The 18902-nt window shown below is 37.7% G+C and overlaps 1 protein-coding gene across 6 annotated transcripts in view; it reads right to left on the reverse strand.

Annotated features, from left to right (window-relative positions):
- Positions 1-18902, reverse strand: part of PIK3C2G (phosphatidylinositol-4-phosphate 3-kinase catalytic subunit type 2 gamma) — a 270420-nt gene that overhangs the window by 31063 nt on the left and 220455 nt on the right. For 5 of the 6 annotated variants that reach the window (XM_015867894.2, XM_085543196.1, XM_085543171.1 and 2 more), the window contains 3 exons: positions 14463-14655; positions 13799-13920; positions 8698-8806 (listed from right to left, as the gene is read on the reverse strand). In XM_015867894.2, coding sequence (XP_015723380.2) covers positions 8698-8806; positions 13799-13920; positions 14463-14655 — 424 coding nt within the window. The remainder of the gene's footprint in view (positions 1-8697; positions 8807-13798; positions 13921-14462; positions 14656-18902) is intronic. The other variant, XM_085543202.1, reaches the window with a different exon arrangement.

Raw genomic sequence — 18902 nt, forward strand, 5'->3', positions numbered from 1 at the left:
CTTGGTGCAGGACCAGCCCCAAGCACCTGACCTAACCTGTACCTGCTTTGGATACTGTGCATACCTCATTTGGAGACTTAATGGATGCCCACAGTGAGAAGGTCCACACAGAGTTAATTCCTACCAGAAACCAAAGCAGACTGGAAAGCATGCTTGTATTTCATCATCCTGTTTCAAAGAGTAATCCACCTTATGTACTGCAGTATAACTTCTACTTTTACGTACTGCCCTGTACTGTGTTAGTGAACATATATAACAGGTAGTTACATTCAGCTTTAGAGAATTAAAGCAATAAACCAAATCTCCAGGCTTCAGTATTGTGCAAGGCAATAAAAAATGTGAATTCTAATATGAACTGTAAGGATTCTGAATCAAAGGTGGACAGTAATTACATTTTATTACCTTGTTTATAAACCGTATTTCAGAATGGCCATTCTTTAAGACTGCTACAATTGCTACATTCATATTGATGCGACTTGGACTGACACTAACAAATGGGCTGAACAAGAGACTTTCCAGATTCTAGCATTAAAATGTCACCATTGTTTTTTTTCCTGGCCATGGAAAATGTGTCTCGTATCGACAAGATGTATTTCATGTAGCATTTATCTTCTTTCAGTTTGACAAGATGTGGCACGATTTGTGCAAGGAAAATAAAAAAAGGAAGAGTTTAGTGACAAATGCAGATAGTGAGGAGTTAACATGTGGGGTCAGCAGACAGAAAACCAAGATGTGCATGTGCAGTATGGAGATACAATTAGGCAACTTGGATTTATTTTAGCACTTGTCTTTTATTTTTAATTTCTCTGTTTGGAATTTTTCCTTCCACACTTTTTTTTTTTTTTTTTTTTCCCTTGAAAATTAAAAAAAAGAAAAGAAAAATATAAGCTAACAAAATTATTTTCCTTGAATTGAAAGACAAATCACTAGGATATTAGCAGTAGGCTACCAATATACCTGTCTGTTCTAAACATATGCAATTATTTTCTCATCTCATGAGGACATCTTACAGCAGAAAGTCTATGCACCTGCTTCAGGTTTTAAGAGCTCTAAACAGCCAAGTTACTCCTTGCGAGACCTCCATTTGCTCTTTCAGCACGAGTCCCAGGGGCAGGAAATCTCAAGGGTTGTAAGAGCATAGTTTTGGCAGCTCAGTCTTTATTTGACAGCATGAAAATAAGCAGGGAAACTTAATCAGCCCTTTGAGCTGAAATATTTTGAGAGAAGTGGGCAGGAGGTGGAAGGAAGGATACACTGACTTGAAAGAGAAATAAAACAGTTCCACAGTGAGCAGCCCGGTGTTCTACCTCCTCTTCACTTACTCTTTCAGCAGTAAGTGAACATATATTGAATAGTGGTTCATAAACAGAAGGTGAGAAGACTGTTTCAGGGGAGAGTTCCAAATTCTCATTCCTAAAGGAAAGAACACTCTGAAACAAATGACATTTGGTTTAGAAACATTAAGTGGAATTGGTGCAGATCATATATCGGGTTTGAACATGATAGGCACATAAACTGCACTGCCACAGCAGTAAGTTCTAAGCATTCCCTTTCTGAGCGTCCATCATACTTAATGGGCACGGAAGCATGTGGAGAAGCAGCAAGGCTAATGTTGGCAAAGGAAAAGGAAAGCTGCTGAACTTCCAGGTGATTCCTAAATCCTGTTGAAGTCAATGGGACTTCCATCCACTAGACTCCAGTCCAAGACTGAAGCATATGCTTGGAGTTAAGTAAATATCTGAATACACTGCTAAGCAAGATAAGACCCACCAGAGCTTTGAACGCCTGTGATAAAGTGCACACCATATTTAGGCAGGCACAGTTTGCTTCTGAACAATTGTTACAAAGGCAGGTGGCCGTAGATGGGAATCTTAAGAGACCATGTAACAGTCTTTCTAGACAGGCAGGCACTGAAGACCACAAGAACTCATTTACCTTTTTCTTTCCCCCCTGGAATTATTAGATTGACTTCAACAAATGAAAATTCCCTAAGATGCCAACCATATGGGGATTTTTTAGGTAAGCCTCCTATCAGTTGTCTAAAACCATTTTTACCCTATTAGATAATTATTTAAAAGGTAATGCTTATATTTTTCCAGATCACCCAAAATATTAATTTTTGGGGGAGCAGCCAAGTATATATAGGTGCATCAGTGCTGGCCTGGTTATGACCTTTATTCAGCCATTAGCTTAAAAGGGACAAATTCTACCTCTGCTTACACTAGGATACAGCTGAAATAAGCAATTTCAATGGCATCAGGGGAGCTGACACATCCTTGCACCACTGTAGCACAGTAGAATCTGTCACTGCTCTCCATTAGAGCCTAACAAGAAAAGCACTCTGCTGTCAGTGAAACACAGCCAGATTTCAAGCCAGATTTAATTTTGTTAAGAAGAGCAGTCTCTGCTTTCAGCTTTATTTTCAGCTGTGTTAGAGTAGATTTGGGGTCAGAGAACACCCATGCACCTGTTATACTTTAACAGGATGGAAGAGCAGCAGGAAAGAAAGAAACGAGTAAAAGCTGACCTTGAGGCAGCTATTATTACTTCAGGAGAGGACAGGGGAAAAGAGAAGACTTTAAACTTTCCCCATTTTGCCTTTGCTTGATATCTGACTGCAGGAATAAAGGAGCGGTGGGAGATTAAGGGACCCACAAACCTTAGGTGCACTTTGTATCACTGCGTTATATAATTCCATGTGGGCACCACTGGTGCTGTTTTTTTAGCTCTGTACATCTCAAGTAGCTCTAGCAAATAAAATACAAGTGAAATATGGGAAGCTCTTATTAAACTTTGTTACTTTCATTGCAGCTGTTAAAACATTACTCACTCTAGAACCACACCATGGGCCTGGTTTTCAATGTATGTATCTTTGAAAATAAGTGAATGTAATTTACAGCCATTTCTATTTATATCCAGTACGTGCCCTCTCACACTGCCTTTAACTCTCCCTAATAATTTTTATAGAATCTATTCATACCAAAGTTTATAGATGATATTGAATACTTAAACAGAAAATTTTTATAGGGGCAAAACCCAACATGCCTCATGTCTTTGTACCAATTAGTGTCCTGTGCATCCACACTTGCCACATTTTTTTTTTAATTTTCCATCAACAATACCCACTTTGATAATCAGCCCCCCTCAAACATCCCTGTCCACCACACACACAAAATATTTTTCACAATGTGAAAAATACAGGACAAGTAGAATATGCTCATTTAAGGCTATGTAGTTTTGTAAGATCAGTATATCTATCTGGTCTCTGAACTGTGCTATCAATAACAATATCCACAAATTAAATGCTACTTCTTTTAAATAATGAGAGATGGGGAAATTATCCATAGATAGTTACTAGCTGGCTGGTGGTACCACATACACAGCATTGCTACACTGAACATTGCTTTAGATTCAGTTTTATATTTCTATTTTTAATTCCCAAGCCAAGTGGAAGTTGTCCTTTAAAGATAAGTAAGCTTAGCCAATATCTAACATGCTGCTGCTTGACACTAGAGCCAAGAGAAGACTCAGTTAATGGAGACTTGCTCACATTTGTGTCCATAGTGAGCAGGCAATATTGTATAAAAATGACAAGCCACAAGGGCAGCCCTAACTTATGTGTGTTGAGATTTGGGCTGCAATCTCCACTCAGCCCATCACTCAATTGGAGTTAAGAGTGAAACAGAGAAAAATGTAAACGTGCAAGGCAGCAGCCGACTTCTGCAATAGATTTTACTTACACTGTAAATATGTATTTCTGTCATCCTCCACATTACTCATCTTCAATTTATTTTTCCTTGATGTTTCACCTATTGTTTCTTGTTTCCTATTGTTTGTGCCACAACTGTTGTTTTTTTTTCTTTTTTTTCTTTTTTTCTGTTTAATGAAGTAGAACTCTGAGTCTAAACAGTGATGAATATGTAGCCTTGCTTATCCTGATCCAAAAGACCCAAACATTTCAGCTGGATCAGCAACTGTGCAGCTAGTACAAAACTAAATATTCCAATGATATGAGCACAAATATTACCATTGATTTGAGGGGAGTAGAAGGAAACTTAAAAAGATGCCGAAACACATTTTTGATCCTGCCCCAAATGACTCACAGAATCACAGAACTGTAGGGGTTGGAAGGGACCTCTAGAGATCATCGAGTCCAACCCTCCTGCCAAAGCAGGTTCCCTACACCACGTTGCACAGGTCGGCGTCCAGGCGGGTCTTGAATATCTCCAGAGAAAGAGACTCCACCACCTCCCTGGGCAGCCTGTTCCAGTGCTCCGTCACCCTCACTGTAAAGAAGTTCTTCCGCACATTCATGCAGAACTTCCTATGCTGTAGTTTCACCCCATTACCCCTAGTCCTGTCCCAGCACACTACTGAAAAGTGGCCAGCCTCACCACTATGGCTACCACACCTCAGGTATTTATAAACCTGGATCAAGTCCCCTCTCAGCCTTCTTTTCTCAAGGCTAAACAGACCCAGTTCCCTAAGTCTCTCCTCATAGGGGAGATGCTCCAGGCCCTTCACCATCTTAGTGGCCCTCTGCTGGACTCTTTCCAAGAGATCCCTGTCTTTTTTGTACTGGGGAGCCCAGATCTGGACACAATATTCCAGATGAGGCCTCACCAGGACAGAGTAGAGGGGGAGGATCACCTCCCTCGACCTGCTGGACACGCTCTTTTTAATACACCCCAGTATGCCATTGGCTTTTTTGGCTACAAGGGCACACTGCTGGCTCATGGTCAATCTGTTGTTCACCAGGACGCCCAGGTCCCTCTCTGCAGAGCTCCTCTCCAGCAGGTCTTCCCCCAGCCTGTACTGGTGCATGCAGTTATTTCTACCCAGGTGCAAGACTCTACACTTGCTTTTGTTAAACCTCATCCGGTTTCTTACTGCCCAGCTCTCCAGCCTGTCCAGGTCTCTCTGAATGGCAGCACAGCCTTCAGGTGTGTCAGCCAATCCTCCCAACTTCGTGTCATCAGCAAACTTGCTGAGGGTGGCCACTGTTCCTTCATCAAGGTCGTTGATGAAGATGTTGAACAAGACTGGACCCAGTACAGACCCCTTGGGGATGCCACTAGTTACAGGCCTCCAGCCAGACACCGCACCGCCAACAACTACCCTCTGCACTCTGCTAGTCAGCCAATTCTCAACCCACTTCACCATCCACTCATCTATCCCATACTTCCTCAGCTTTGTTATAAGGATGTCATGGAGGACAGTATCAAACTCAATATGAAAACTAACTTTTGCATTTTAGTGGTTGACGTTATGAATATAGTTTATTGTTCATGTACATAGTCTGGTGGCACAGTTATTTATAACTGAGTTTTAACCTGAATTTTTTTTAAAAAAATACTCCTATTCTAGAAAAGTCTTCAACAAATGTCTAAGAAGAAATCAGTGAATGAGATTTATAATCAAAATAAACCACAGACTTGATAAAATTCTTCAGATAGAAATGGCCATAAGAACACATTTACACATTTAAACTAAATTACCACCAAATATCTTTGCCAGCTGATGTTTCAGCATTTATTGGATTTAACACTGTCATTGAGGGACAGAGAACTGTGGCTTGGTGCTTTTGTTCTTTAAAGAGGAGTTTGAAGAAACATTTAATTCCATTTGAGCTACAGTACAAATGAGAAGGCAGCTGTTTCCTACATATCCTCCTTTGTTCAATCCTTTTAGCAGAAAAAGTGTCAGTCCGATTTACTCTTAATCATAACCCAATTGTCATAATCAAAACTCAGACTGGACTGAAAAGCATGCACGTAATGCATGGCTGATAAATGAATTTGGATATAATCCAATTCTTTTTTATTTCTAGGATTTTAAATTACTTAATTGGCAGAACCAAGTGTGCAGTTGGTCCTGTGTAGACTTGACTAAACTCTTCAGTGCTGAAAAAGTTGGTCACTGGTGTCCAGTCAATTACAGTAATGTGTTTACAGTGATACAGTGATAGGAAGACTATTTAATAATGAAATGGCAACTCTTCTCTTTTTGGCTTAGTACCATCCCAGATAATACTTTAGGATACTATAGAGCTGAAGTATAATCCAGCTGAAAGCAGAAAGAACTGACCATTTTGAGAAAGTACAGGGAACTTGGTTCTACAGGCATCTAATCTTACAAGATTTCTTCTACGATTGCTGAATTAATTATTAATTCTTACACAGTTTTACTCTTTCAGAGGAATGACAGTTCGGTAATGCCTGAGAATAGACATCTCCCTAAATGGTTTTGGTCAGACTCCCTAGTCATCTTAGAAAAAGGACAAATTTAACTTGGTAAAGTGGTCCTAGGCATGAGGAGAGATAAAATAATCGTGCTTATTTTTATCAAGAAACCCTCCTAGCTTGGCTTTCTGCTTCGAGCAAAATGAAGAAGTCACAACGACACTTTAAAAAAAGTCATACCAAAGGGGAAAGTGAGAAGGAAGCCTTCAGCTGGGAGCACAAAGGAAATTACCAACTGACTGGTCTCCTTTTTCTATGTGGGTCAGAATACATCAGTCTTTTCCAAATTTCTCACATCTCCCAGCAGGAGAAGCATATTGAAGTAAAAAATAATGATTCAGTGTTTATAGAGTTTCAATAATTCTAACAGTTATCATCTAGAACTGCAGGCTAAATGTATGTGGTTAGCAAGCTGATTTCCAGCATACAACAGCACTTCATAGACAGAAACAATCTGCTTATTACTCCATTTATTATCATGTGCCCTCCAAGGGCTGCATTCCAGCAGCTATACAGTTTTCTTAGGCACGTAATTGTTTTATTCTCCTCACAGTTTATAGGCTGTACCAGACTTGAATGGCTTTCAGCTGCTGAACAGTCCAGCATGACTGTATAGCTCCACTGGACCAGTGAGCCACACCAGCATTTCTCAAACAGATCCGCTCACAGTTGCCTACAAATACCATTTTCATGGTTGTGTCCTAGTATTTCAGCAGCAACACTGGAAAAATTCACCCAGCTCTGCAATCATAAAGGGAGGAGATGAGGAATTAAGCAGCCCATTCCGAGGCAGCATGCTCTAACTGATTATTAGACTTCACAGACCATGGAGCAGGAGGGAGAGGAGAGCATCTGGGCATGACTGGGAAATGTTTTTATTACTATCCCACAGCTTTAAACAGTTTAATTTTACAACCACAGATCAGGCTTCAAGACAGCAATACTTGGTCCAAGTTGAAAATTCATGTACCTTACAGCAGCTCAGAGCACAGCAGAAGATAGAGCACTGTCCATTTCTAGGTCACTGGCTTATTTGTGTTTTTCCTCAGCTGCAACCAAAAAGTGATAATGCAAAACAAACCCATGAGTCTACCTTGAGTGACAGAAATTACGCAACAATTAAACTCAATCTGTGCAGTTTGTTTAGCAAAGTCAGTTACGGGAGTCAAACACCCAAGTCAGCTGTCTGTGTTAAATTAGGTGCAACTCTGTGAAACACATAAGACCTATCACTCGAAAGTCTTCTCAATTTCAGCCCAGCACAGAATTTTTATTAATGCTAATAAAACTCATGTTTGCTTTCCGTATGGACAATTTCCTTTTTAATCCCCACTACACAGACACATCTGGGAAAGTTTACATAGGTAGGCAGTAAACATTTTTTTCCCTCCTACAAGATGCTTGCACATTTGAAGAAAAAAATATCCCACTATACCCCCCTTACTCTAGACTGTTGATACTATTAAACCAAACCAGACTGATTTTGTGCCATAGCCCTGAGGCCACAGGAGATGACAAGTCCCATCTGGCAGAGACCCAAGCTCTACTATAGAACATGTTACCAGTGAAAATGCAGGGAGATCATGCCCTGGCTCCATTAATTTACTAGCCTCTATATAACCTCAGGATCTAACAAAAATCATTGCTTTTTACTCTCCACCCAATAGTTTTCCTGACTACTGATGGTCAAAGGAAGACACTTTTCTCTCAGACTCTGGTGTTGCTGTCAGTAATTGTCAACTCAACTTCTGAAGTGATGCAACAAAATTGTTTAACACTGTGCTGAGGTACAAGAGACATCTGAGATGCTCTAGGTTCTGGCTTTCACAATGCTGAGGTGCATAAAGGAGACAATGAAGAGTCTGTTTTAGTCCCTATTGATACTTTCCACTTTGAAATAGGAGGAAAACACGGAATCTCAGAAAGCAAGAATAAATAAAAACCTGACAAATTTAATGGACATGATGTATCATTTTGATAGTAATGAAATATCCTGATTTCCATTTGTTTGTAAAACTATTTCTTAGATATGTTACTTAAATTTTGAAATGAGGAGTGTTTATGGCCTGAAAGAATAAAAATTCTCATTTTAAAACTGTCAAAATTGGACTTCTTCAATATTTCAAAATGTACTCCTCTTTTAGACATTATATTCCTCAGAACCTACTCCTTACTGTCAAAAATACAGTGAATCATTACTTTTGGATGGCAGCAAAGGAAGAGAAGTTATTTTGAAGAATATCCTGCCTGAAAAATAAAACCATTTTTCAGTCACTCTTGTTTTGTCTTAAGCTCTGCAGTATGTTGCAATGGCTTCATCTCAAAATGACTGCATTAGAAGTGTCATCTATGGCATTTATTTTTTTCAAATGATGCAGTGGAAAGCTTCCTGATTCTTTTCATACAATGCTACTGAAAGCCACATGCAAATAAAACAAGGATCGGAAGCGCTCACGTTTGCCAGTTTTCTGGATCCATTTAATAGCTGCTTCAGGTAGAGATTCAAATCCTTCACTCTCTTATGTTCAAGATCTGTAAAAGGTATATGCCATGAGTGGGGAAACCTGCAAGAGAAGAATATTTGTATTTATTACTCTTGTACTCTATTTGCTGAAAATATTTCCATCTCTGTTTAACAGAATGATGTTAAATCTTTCCAAGATATTTTGCAGGTAGATAAAGGGATGAGTACAGTTTCCACAGGATTGTATACCCTTTGATTCTCATTCTTTTCTGATGAAAATTTGATGATACTCTTTTTCATACAGTAATCTTTTTCTGTCTAAATAAATTTATTCTAAATATGTATGCTAAAAGCACTATAAGGCAATTACTTGTGTATTATTGCATCTAAATACTTCTAAAAGTTTGTCCTTTATGATGCTAGGAAAACATTTTGCATAGTGCATAGCACAACAGATCTCTGATCTCAGCTCAAGGCTCATGCTATTCAAAGCCTTGCATTACAATACCAAATGCCTAAACCTTACAGCATGACATTTTATATTATTTTATATTACTGCTTGTTGTTGTTGTTGTGTTTTTTTGCCTTAATATTTTGAGTGTAGATAAGTGTTTTTCAAAGCAGGTACCTGATCCCATATGCAGTTTCAGGCACGACCACAAGAAAAGTAATATATGAAAACAAACTATCATTACAATAACAAAATCAATCCCAACAAAAGAAATAACAGTAATAATAGCCATGTTCCATAGAATTTTTATTAAGATGAATTTCACTTCAATTTTCTAAATAAACAATGTAGTTCCAGAGTGGTCTTAGGTCAGTTTTCAAATGTTATGAGGAAAATGTAAAAATACAACATTTTTTTCACTTGAATCATCTTTGTGTTTTAGAAAAAAACATATATTAGATTAGTTAAAATGTTAGCATTTTAGCAGTCATAGATTCACAAAATGGCTTGGGTTGGAAGGGACCTTAAAGCCCACCCAGTTCCATTCCCATTCAATAGGCAGGGCTGCCACCTGGCAGATCAGGCTGCCCAGGGCCCCATCCAACCTGGCCTTGAGTACCTCCAGGAATGGGGCATCCACAGCTACCTCACAGGGCAGTACACATCAATTTACATTAACCTTGCCCTGACAAGGGCTACTTCTTACAGGCTGAAGAAGCATTTGAAAGGCCATCAGCGCTAAATTGCATGTAATGGGTTTTATGGTATAGATCACCAATACTGGGATTGTTAAAATAATATTCTGCTTTATGCCCACTAATCTATGGGATACAGAATAATAGAAGCTTTGATCTGGCCATATTTCATTGCCACTTTAAATACTTAACAGTGTGCTGCTTACAAGCATCTTTTTCCTGGTACAACGTGATTTATCCAGCAGATCTCAAGAGATATCTGAAGGCTTCAGACAAATGACTAAAGAGGCAGCTAGCAGCAAAATATGTTGCAAAGAGACACTTGGACGGCCTTTTGAAAGACAGCTGGTCAGCTCCTACTTTGAACGGGTTTTACACAATTCCACAGCTCAGTGATAAGATGTCATCAGCTTTTCAAAAGCCAGCCAAATAGTAACACATGGAGCAGTGGATTCCCATCCCCGGGGAGGAACACCGGCCAGCATTGCAAACCACCCAGCTGTAAAAATGGCACAGCAGCCTCACCTACTGAAGATAAAATGACCAAAGATGATTAACCTACACATTTTTTCTCACCAAGAGATTCGGTGTAATTATATTTCATGAATTATAATTAGACCTGTTGCTTTTTGTTTGTTTGTTTGTTTGTTTGTTTTTAAATTTATTCTTTTAAAGCTTGTTTTGTAACTCTTTTAGGAGAGGACAAATCTTCACATATCTTGTGTAATACTTCTGAGGAAGAATTCAGTGCTGCCATAATTTAGTCTGTAATTAAAATGGGAAAGGGCCAGGATGATAGTGGCATATTGTATGTATGGCCTTTTCATTATTTTTTCCTATAGCATGGAAAGTTCGGGGCTTAGTTAGGCACTGTACAACTTAATGAGAGTCAGTTCTTGCCTCAAAAAATTACAACGATAGGATGCAATGGGGCAGGCAATGTGCCATGACCCAAGATCCTCATGTATGTGAACTGTACAGACAAAAATAGAACACAGGTCATTTGTCATACATAGATAGCCTGTGAAAGTTCTGGGCTCCTCTGTGGCAGAGAAAGGATTTCTTTCATAAGATGGTAGTGAAGATCTGTTAGGAAGCAGCATAAAATAAATTAGGCTGTATGACACAAAGAGAGAACTCTGGCTATAAAATGTTGGCACTCAAAAGATGCAGCCTAAGCATGGTGGCCAAAATGACGACAGATGCATCTGTAACTTCAGAGACGCTGCTGATTGATGGCACCCATAACTCTCTGTTGCAGTGAAGGACAACATGAACCTTGTAGTAGAACTGAACATTTCTTTAAAGCTCCTTCAAACATTTGCTGAATTGTGCCTGCAGCTGAAACTGACTGTGTATTTGTGAACATGTATTTGAAAAGTATGTTCCAAGTTGGTTTTCAGCTTTGGATCTGCTTTAAGGAGATAAAAAAAAAATAAAAATAAACTTCTGCCATTTTGAGACATCTTGGGTACCAGATCCCACATCTTACTGAACAAAGGAAGCCTGAAGAGCATTTCTGTGTATAAACTATTTCACTTAAATGCTTAATTGAGTGAAAAGTGTTTTGGCCTTAAAAAAAGCTCCACAACAACACTATTAATATTCCGTCTAAAACCAAATAAGAGAGATGGTGCTAGAGTAAAAGCATTTGTTTGGGGCAGCTGTGATTTGGATTATAAATATAGGATGACTGTTTATATACAATTTCAGATGCTGAGAACTCTGAGCATTTGCCATTGTTTTATTGAGACACAGCCAGTATTTAGAACCTCTATGAGGCAGACTCATATTGTGATATTGCCTCTTAATGAGACATAAACATATACAATTTCATGAATCAATACAAAGCAGTAACCAAGTCCTTTCTGCTAGCAGTTCCAATTAGTTGGTAATATCAGACATTTTATTTTTCAATCATACATTTTCAAATTGCTTTTGTGGTTACATTATGAAACAAGGCTTTTGCCTTGCATTGAAGCCTCTGGCATTGGCTAGTGCTGGAGGTTTGCATCATACAAATTAATGGTCTCAGACGATATGCCAGTTCCAGTTGTAACTTCCTATAAAGAAGTAGCTTATTTTTTATTATCGAAATAAAATCCGGAGTACATTAGAAATCTCCAGCCAACAAAGATATATTAAAAAACAAATCAAAGCATTAACTTTAAAGAACATTCATAGAAAGAAACATCATAAAATGTAGCAATTTAGCACAGTCTTGGGAAAGATCATTGAATGACAGTTTACTTCTGGGACTGAATTTTGGCAATAAAATGGTCTTCAGGTCTTAGACACAGCCTCATTGTATGTAGATTAACCTTCTCTGTGTTTGGGAACTTACATTTGCATTGAAAATATAAGTGATTTTAATAAAGTTAGATGTATGTGAAAAATAGCTAGTACTGCTTATTCAACTTACTACGGAGTTTCTTAAATCCATGCATTTCTGAAAAGAAATAATTTTTCCTTCAAATAGATATCCTCACTGTAAAAAAAGAAAAAGAAAAAGAAAAAGAAAGAAGGAAAGAAAGGGAAGGGAAGGGGAGGGGAGGAAGGAGGGAAGGAAGGAAGGAAGGTAGGGAGTAAGGCAGGGAGGCAGGGAGGGAGAAAGGAAGGAAGGTAGGGAGTAAGGCAGGGAGGCAGGGAGGCAGGGAGGCAGGGAGGCAGGAAGGAAGGGAGGGAGGGAGGGAGGGAGGGAGGAAGGAAGGAAGGAAGGAAGGAAGGAAGGAAACCAAACCTTAAATTGCCACTTGTTAAATATTTTATCTCACAAACTAAAATTTAGCATGCACATGGCTCTAAATCAAGACTGTGAACACTTTTGGAATGCAGTGAAATTCCATTTCCCACCAAATTTTTCAGCCAGTTAATCTGGGCAGTCATAATGAGTCAAACTGGAGCCAAGCAAAACTACCTCAGGTAGAGAAAAGATGCTCCAGAATTAACCAATCTAAAGGCATTTAACTAAATAACTCTCCCAAACTCAGGGGAATACCAAATTTGAATCTATAATTCATTGAATTTATTTTAAAGTCAAAATCGTTTTGATTGCGGATATTTACTTTAAGTTGAACATCAAAGATTCTTAATTTTCAGGTGCACCATTGGAATCTCAGCTTGGCACAGGTAAACTGTGCATCTTTTTATCCAGTCTTTTATAATAAATTGAGCTTGAAGTAGGTCTTGTATTAGGTGAGGCCACATGATTGTCTAGGAGACTACTTTGTTCTCAATAGCGTTTACAGTATAATAATACATATGTTATTTGTAGGAAACAATTTACCAAAGCCACAGAAAATTGTTTTATAAGGGAGAGATTTTTTTATGTAAGATAGAAATATGAAGATGTGAAGACTTCAGAATATTCAAACAGAGAACGAACACATGCACCAATAAAAAGGAATAATTGTAATTACTGAAATTAATGACAGCTTGTTTTTCAAGAAATGTTAAACTCTCATTATTATTGAGTGATGCAAAGCACTCAGTATGTTATTGAAGGGCCAGGAGAGCAAATAAGGTTATTGCATATTTCTCAGCTAGGGCTGAGAAAATCAGTATACTGATTTTCCTAGGAATTCTGACTTGCATCATGAAGAAAATAAATATTATTAAATGCTTTATCACATCTTTAATTTAATAAGTACCACTTACCCTTTAATTTCAGAAATACCTGTGTCAAGAACAAACTGTTCCCCTGTTCTCCTTCCATTAAAGGAAAAAAAAAAAAAAAAAAAAAAAAAAGAACAAGATATAGAATATTGTGACAGCCCAATTTTATATGATTCAGTTTCTCCTAGGCTGAATAGAAGACTTGACAGAACATGTCTCATTGCCTTTGTGATTCTAAAAATATGCCTGCCATACATTTTCTTACATTTTTATCTGTGCACAGGGAGAACCATTTAACAGCAGAATAACATTCACTAATACGCTGCCTTACTCTGGGAGTGTATGTGATGGAAACTGCTTCTGGAGATTGCTGTGAAGTTCTGAGAATTGGTCAAACGATTTCTCCACAAAAGTGACCACATTGCAGGTTTGCACCACCTGGACTAGATATAGCTGCATTGGGGAAAGAGGAGAGGCAGAAAAGACAAATGATCAGAGGGGCACATTAAAAAATATTGTACAAGAGAAAACAAGAGGGTGATTTTTACAAAGCAAAAATTTTATTTCGTGTAGTGCCAGGAGCCAGAGAATTCAGTTTGTAATCTTTGCTGCGTAGAAGGAGAAACTTGCCTGGATAGCATACAACTCAAACACTGAAAGATCACTGCAGTGCGTGAAAACTAATAATGTGCCATTAAAGCATCATATAACAGTCTGCAATTTCTATTAGGCTTCCTAATTTCGTGCCATGCTTTCCTTCTGGATACTTTAATTAGCTCTTGATTTATTTTTCACTACTGGGCAGGAACCTTTCTCTTTAATGGCTCCCTGCTAATAGCTGTCTGCCTAGTGTTCTTTCTCTCTGCAACCTCATTGCTTATGGCACTCCTATGATCTTTTCAATGTGGCACAGACAGATCTTCTATAAAAGAGCAGGGAGAGTGTATAAACTCACAGATAAATCATTCAAGATAAATAAAGAACATGACACATACATAGTCAGACTTTTTGTTGAACCCCAAAATGGTGGCTCTTGCAATTGACTTCTCTGCATTCAGCATCATCCATTCTTGAGGGACAGTCTCTTGAGATGGAAGCTTTGTAGAGCTGGTCAGTGACATGTGTGCAAGCGTGTGGATCAAGTTATTGAGCTTGACAGGAAAGCACTCCAAACTTTCCTTTATTTTCCTGAAGAACAAAAAGAAGACACTGTATATATCTGTTTGGCTCCAATTGATCCTTGGTTTTACAGACACAATAAACCTGCCTCACATGAATATATATATACCCATATACATATGAACTCACCACTATTTGCAGCAATACATTTGCAGCCTCACTACTTAGAAAACCATTTTTGCTGTAGCCTCTCCCATGACTCACCTTGGGGTAGTTACTTTTCACAAGCAGGATTCCACCATGCAAATGAGACACTCTTGTGTGTTCTGAAGGATTCCAGGGTAGAACAGCATCTGCTCTTAGCATTTACTTCTTCACCACAATAATCTCACACAGACTTAAATGTGTTTACACAAGGCTAAGCATCTTTTACATCCAATTTGTAATTAAGCTGTGTAAGATGTCATCCTAACTCCTCTACCCAGTTCTTAAAAGATCAATATCAATACACGAGGAGCTACTTAAGATGTTATAAAAAATAAAATAAATCTGATTTCCTAACATTTTGAGATCTTTCATCAGAAAAGACAAAATGGATTAAAAAAAATCCTAGATACACATGCAGATATGTCATGTAAACTTGTTTTAACATCAAAGTGAACTCAGTTTGAGAAATAACACTGTGAGATAATCACTGCTCTTTGAAGAATAATATGCAGTGCTCAATAGAAAACACCCTTTTGAATTCAATTGCTGGTTAAAATCTGTTGAAAATATAAATTTTTAAAAACAATAATAATTACTTTTTCTATTGCACTGCTTAGTTCCACAGCTCTCTGATAATCTAAGTGGATTCTGATGTTATAGAACAAGTTTCAGATCATTTAGCAGGAAACCTCTATCAAAATTTCAGCATTTTGTCTTACTTTCTCCTACTTTGGACTATTGCTATCTAGCTTACAAGAGTTGACATTACCCTTAACCACCTTCATCATCACCTCTTTAAAGCTGAGCGTCTTAACCTGTCATTTAAAATTAAATTCTTATTCATGGGCTTCAGTGTGTGGGTGGGATTGCATACTGCAATCAATTGAAATCAACTCCATTCATTGCATTAGCCTGATTTTCATGAGCTCAGAAGTTTTGGTTAAAGACTGTAGCTTCACAGAGGCCATCATGACAAAAAGAATATCCTACCGGTAGATAGTTCCCTCGCTTGTTCAAACTAACCAGAGATACCATTCAAAATACTCTGAATTTATCATACACCAATTAGGGTTCCTAAACTAAGGAAATGAGATGTATATATTTTTCTTAATGTAATAAAACGGGAAGTATCTCTGAATTGATTTAGTTAATTACCTTATTAACTGCATTCTTAAAAAACAGATACATAAAGACTATTTAATAAATGACACAAATTAACACCCAAATTGAAAACAAGAAAATAAATCTTGTTTCAAAATATTAGTACAAAATCAATTCATTTCTGATTAGTTAAGCTGCACCTGAGATGAATATTTATTTATTTATTTTTAGAAAGCTTTTATGCATTTAATTCAATCCACAGCTTAAACACCTGATAAATCACTGTGACATGATTTAGGTATAGAATTTGTAACTTGGTCATATTGTAGCAGAGCAGTTAGGGAATTTGCAATGTTATTAAGAGTCGACTTCACTTTCCAAATGAAAATAGTTCATTTCAATTCACACAAAAAAGGCCTTTGCTTATAAATCAGTATTAATTCAGAAATCACTTCAATCACTAATATCAGAATACTGCTGTTTAAACAGTTTAGTATGTTAATCGTTTGTTGTTCCTTCCATGAGTACACTAAGCTTCTAAAATGCTTTTAACACCAAGATTGTTAATAACATAACTTATCTAAACCTAAACAGAGGCTTCTGTTGCATCTTTACTCAGTGAGTTATTACAAATGCTTACATTTAAAATAAAATAAAAATACATGCAGTTTTTTACCCTCTGCATATTCCTTCTCTTTATACAGTCCTCCCTCTTATAACAGAAAGCACAAAGCAGGCCATAAGTCATGCTATGAACAATGAAGCTTTTTTGCAATTTTGATGACATTTCAGTATTTCTTCACAGCATGGTAGAACTCCAGTTACAGTCATCTGCGTTTTCTTTTGAAGGGTGAATTTGCTTAAGGAGACTCATCCCATAACCTTCAAAAGCTGATTCTTATTTATGGAACAGTGGTATACACAAATACATATGCCATCTTCTTACATTTTTCAGCTCTTGTTGGTGTGGATTAGATCACTGACTCAGTTTACTACATTGTAATAATCTGATTTCCCTCTCTGACAGGATTTTTTAAGTTCATGCTAAGAATCTGTGCTAGATCTTGTTCCTTGAACAATCTGAGATGTCATCTCTTTTCTTCAGCCACATAATCTTTAGCCACAGCTGAAGAATTCGGTGAGGTCCAGGGTATCCGCTTGCTCACTAGGTTATTACCATCTTTCCTGCAGCAAAAGCTAGCTCTGCCTTCACAAAGATGTAAAAAAGTGTTTTATGTTATTTCAGAACTCTGGTAGCCAAAGCAAGAATTAGTATTTAAAGGTCTATAGATAGTTAAGTTGAAGTTACCTACATTAAAAGTATTAAATTCAGAGATTAAATTGAGTAAGACTAATTGTGGTTTATAATATTCCTAACACACAGCGGAAACATGATTTCTTTTCCTGCATGGTAATATTTTCTATTGTCATGCAGATAGATGTCTCAGAAAAATGACTTAAATATCTGGAATTTTTAACAGGTAGTGCTTTCTACTTTTTTTCATATGCTGAATGGACTTTGACTTTCAGATCTGGATCATGCTCTTTCTACAGAACTATCAAGTTATGATCAGGTGAAACATGCACAGACAGCTTGGTCGCTTGTGAAAACAGAAATGAATTAAAACTTTGGTTAACTTTTCCAAGAGTATCTAGTAATAGCTCGTATCTTGATTTTCAGGTAGTAATTATTTCTTACCAGAGAGGTGTTCTGGGATCTGATGCTTAGACCTTTATGGACACACCAGACTTTCTTCCCAGCCTTTCAAGACTACACACACTCCTGATTACTTATCCAGATCTCAGTTTTGGTAGGTATGATAATAAATTCACTATCACTTTTCCATCTAGACCTGAATACAGCTTGTAGTTCAATGAGTAAAATTTATCTTTGTGGGATTCTCAGATGTTAATGAACGTGGCATTTAATTTCCTCCATGAACTTAACAGGCTCCATTTTAAAACAGATTAGAAAGTGTGCCTCCAGCAGCTCTTTACAGACTTTTTCAGAACCTTACTGCCTTCAGGGATAGACCTTTTCTGAATTTTACCAACACATGTTCATGGACAATTGATAATCTTCCTGTGCTGGCTTTGTGTTTTGTGATAACTCTCAAGTTTACATCTTATTTCCCACTGTGATAGTACACAGGCAGTAATTATGTTTTCGTTACAAACTGCTTGAGTGCAGCTTGGAGAAAGTTTAGTAAGGCATTTTCATCTTTGTCATATTAGAGAAGTCACCAGCTGTCACTGGTTTTTCAGCAATTTGGAGTATTTCTTGCTGGAGTATCTGCAGCCACCTCAGAAACAGGGATTATCTGATCAATCTGAGATTAGTGTCATGTTTTGTTTTCAAAAGAGTTACTATGAATTTTCTGGTTTTGCAACAGCTGGCATTTGCATCTTGGAGTGGATATGTCTGACCTGGACACTGACAGATACTGAATAAATGATAAATAAACAGTAAAGATGGCAGCTCTCACAAGCAGAACCCTTCCTTTAATCAGGTGGCTGAGGATATGCAGTGGTGCTTTGATGGTAATAGTCAGATTTACAGTGCCTCTCTTATTTATAGGATTCTGTGAGTGAGTTAGATTGTATACTGCAGTCAATTGAAATCAGCTCTGTTTATTGCATTAGGCTAACTTTAATCCCTTAAAAATAATTTTGGATGCATATTACACATACTGCTTCACAGGCACATAAAAAATGTCAGGCAGCAGATGACACCATGCTGACATTTGAAGACATCTGCAGAAAACCAAAGAGGAAATCTATATCCAGAAGTGAAATGGCTTTCTTCTTTTCCTTGGTAAAACCGAGTTTCAGGGAAAGAGGAGAGGCGGGAGGGGAAAGGATCAAATTGAGTTTCAAGGATCAAACTGAGTTCAGGGCAGATGCTGGAGAGACAACAATGTTTCATTTGGCACTAGGTGCACAGAAATGACAAGCCAACACAGAAACTCTTGTTTAACTCTCAATGAGTGCACTGTTTATTCATGATT

This window comes from Coturnix japonica, chromosome 1 (assembly GCF_054131305.1).
Source record: "Coturnix japonica strain WE chromosome 1, WE-NBRP24, whole genome shotgun sequence".
Taxonomy (NCBI): Eukaryota; Metazoa; Chordata; class Aves; order Galliformes; family Phasianidae; genus Coturnix; species Coturnix japonica.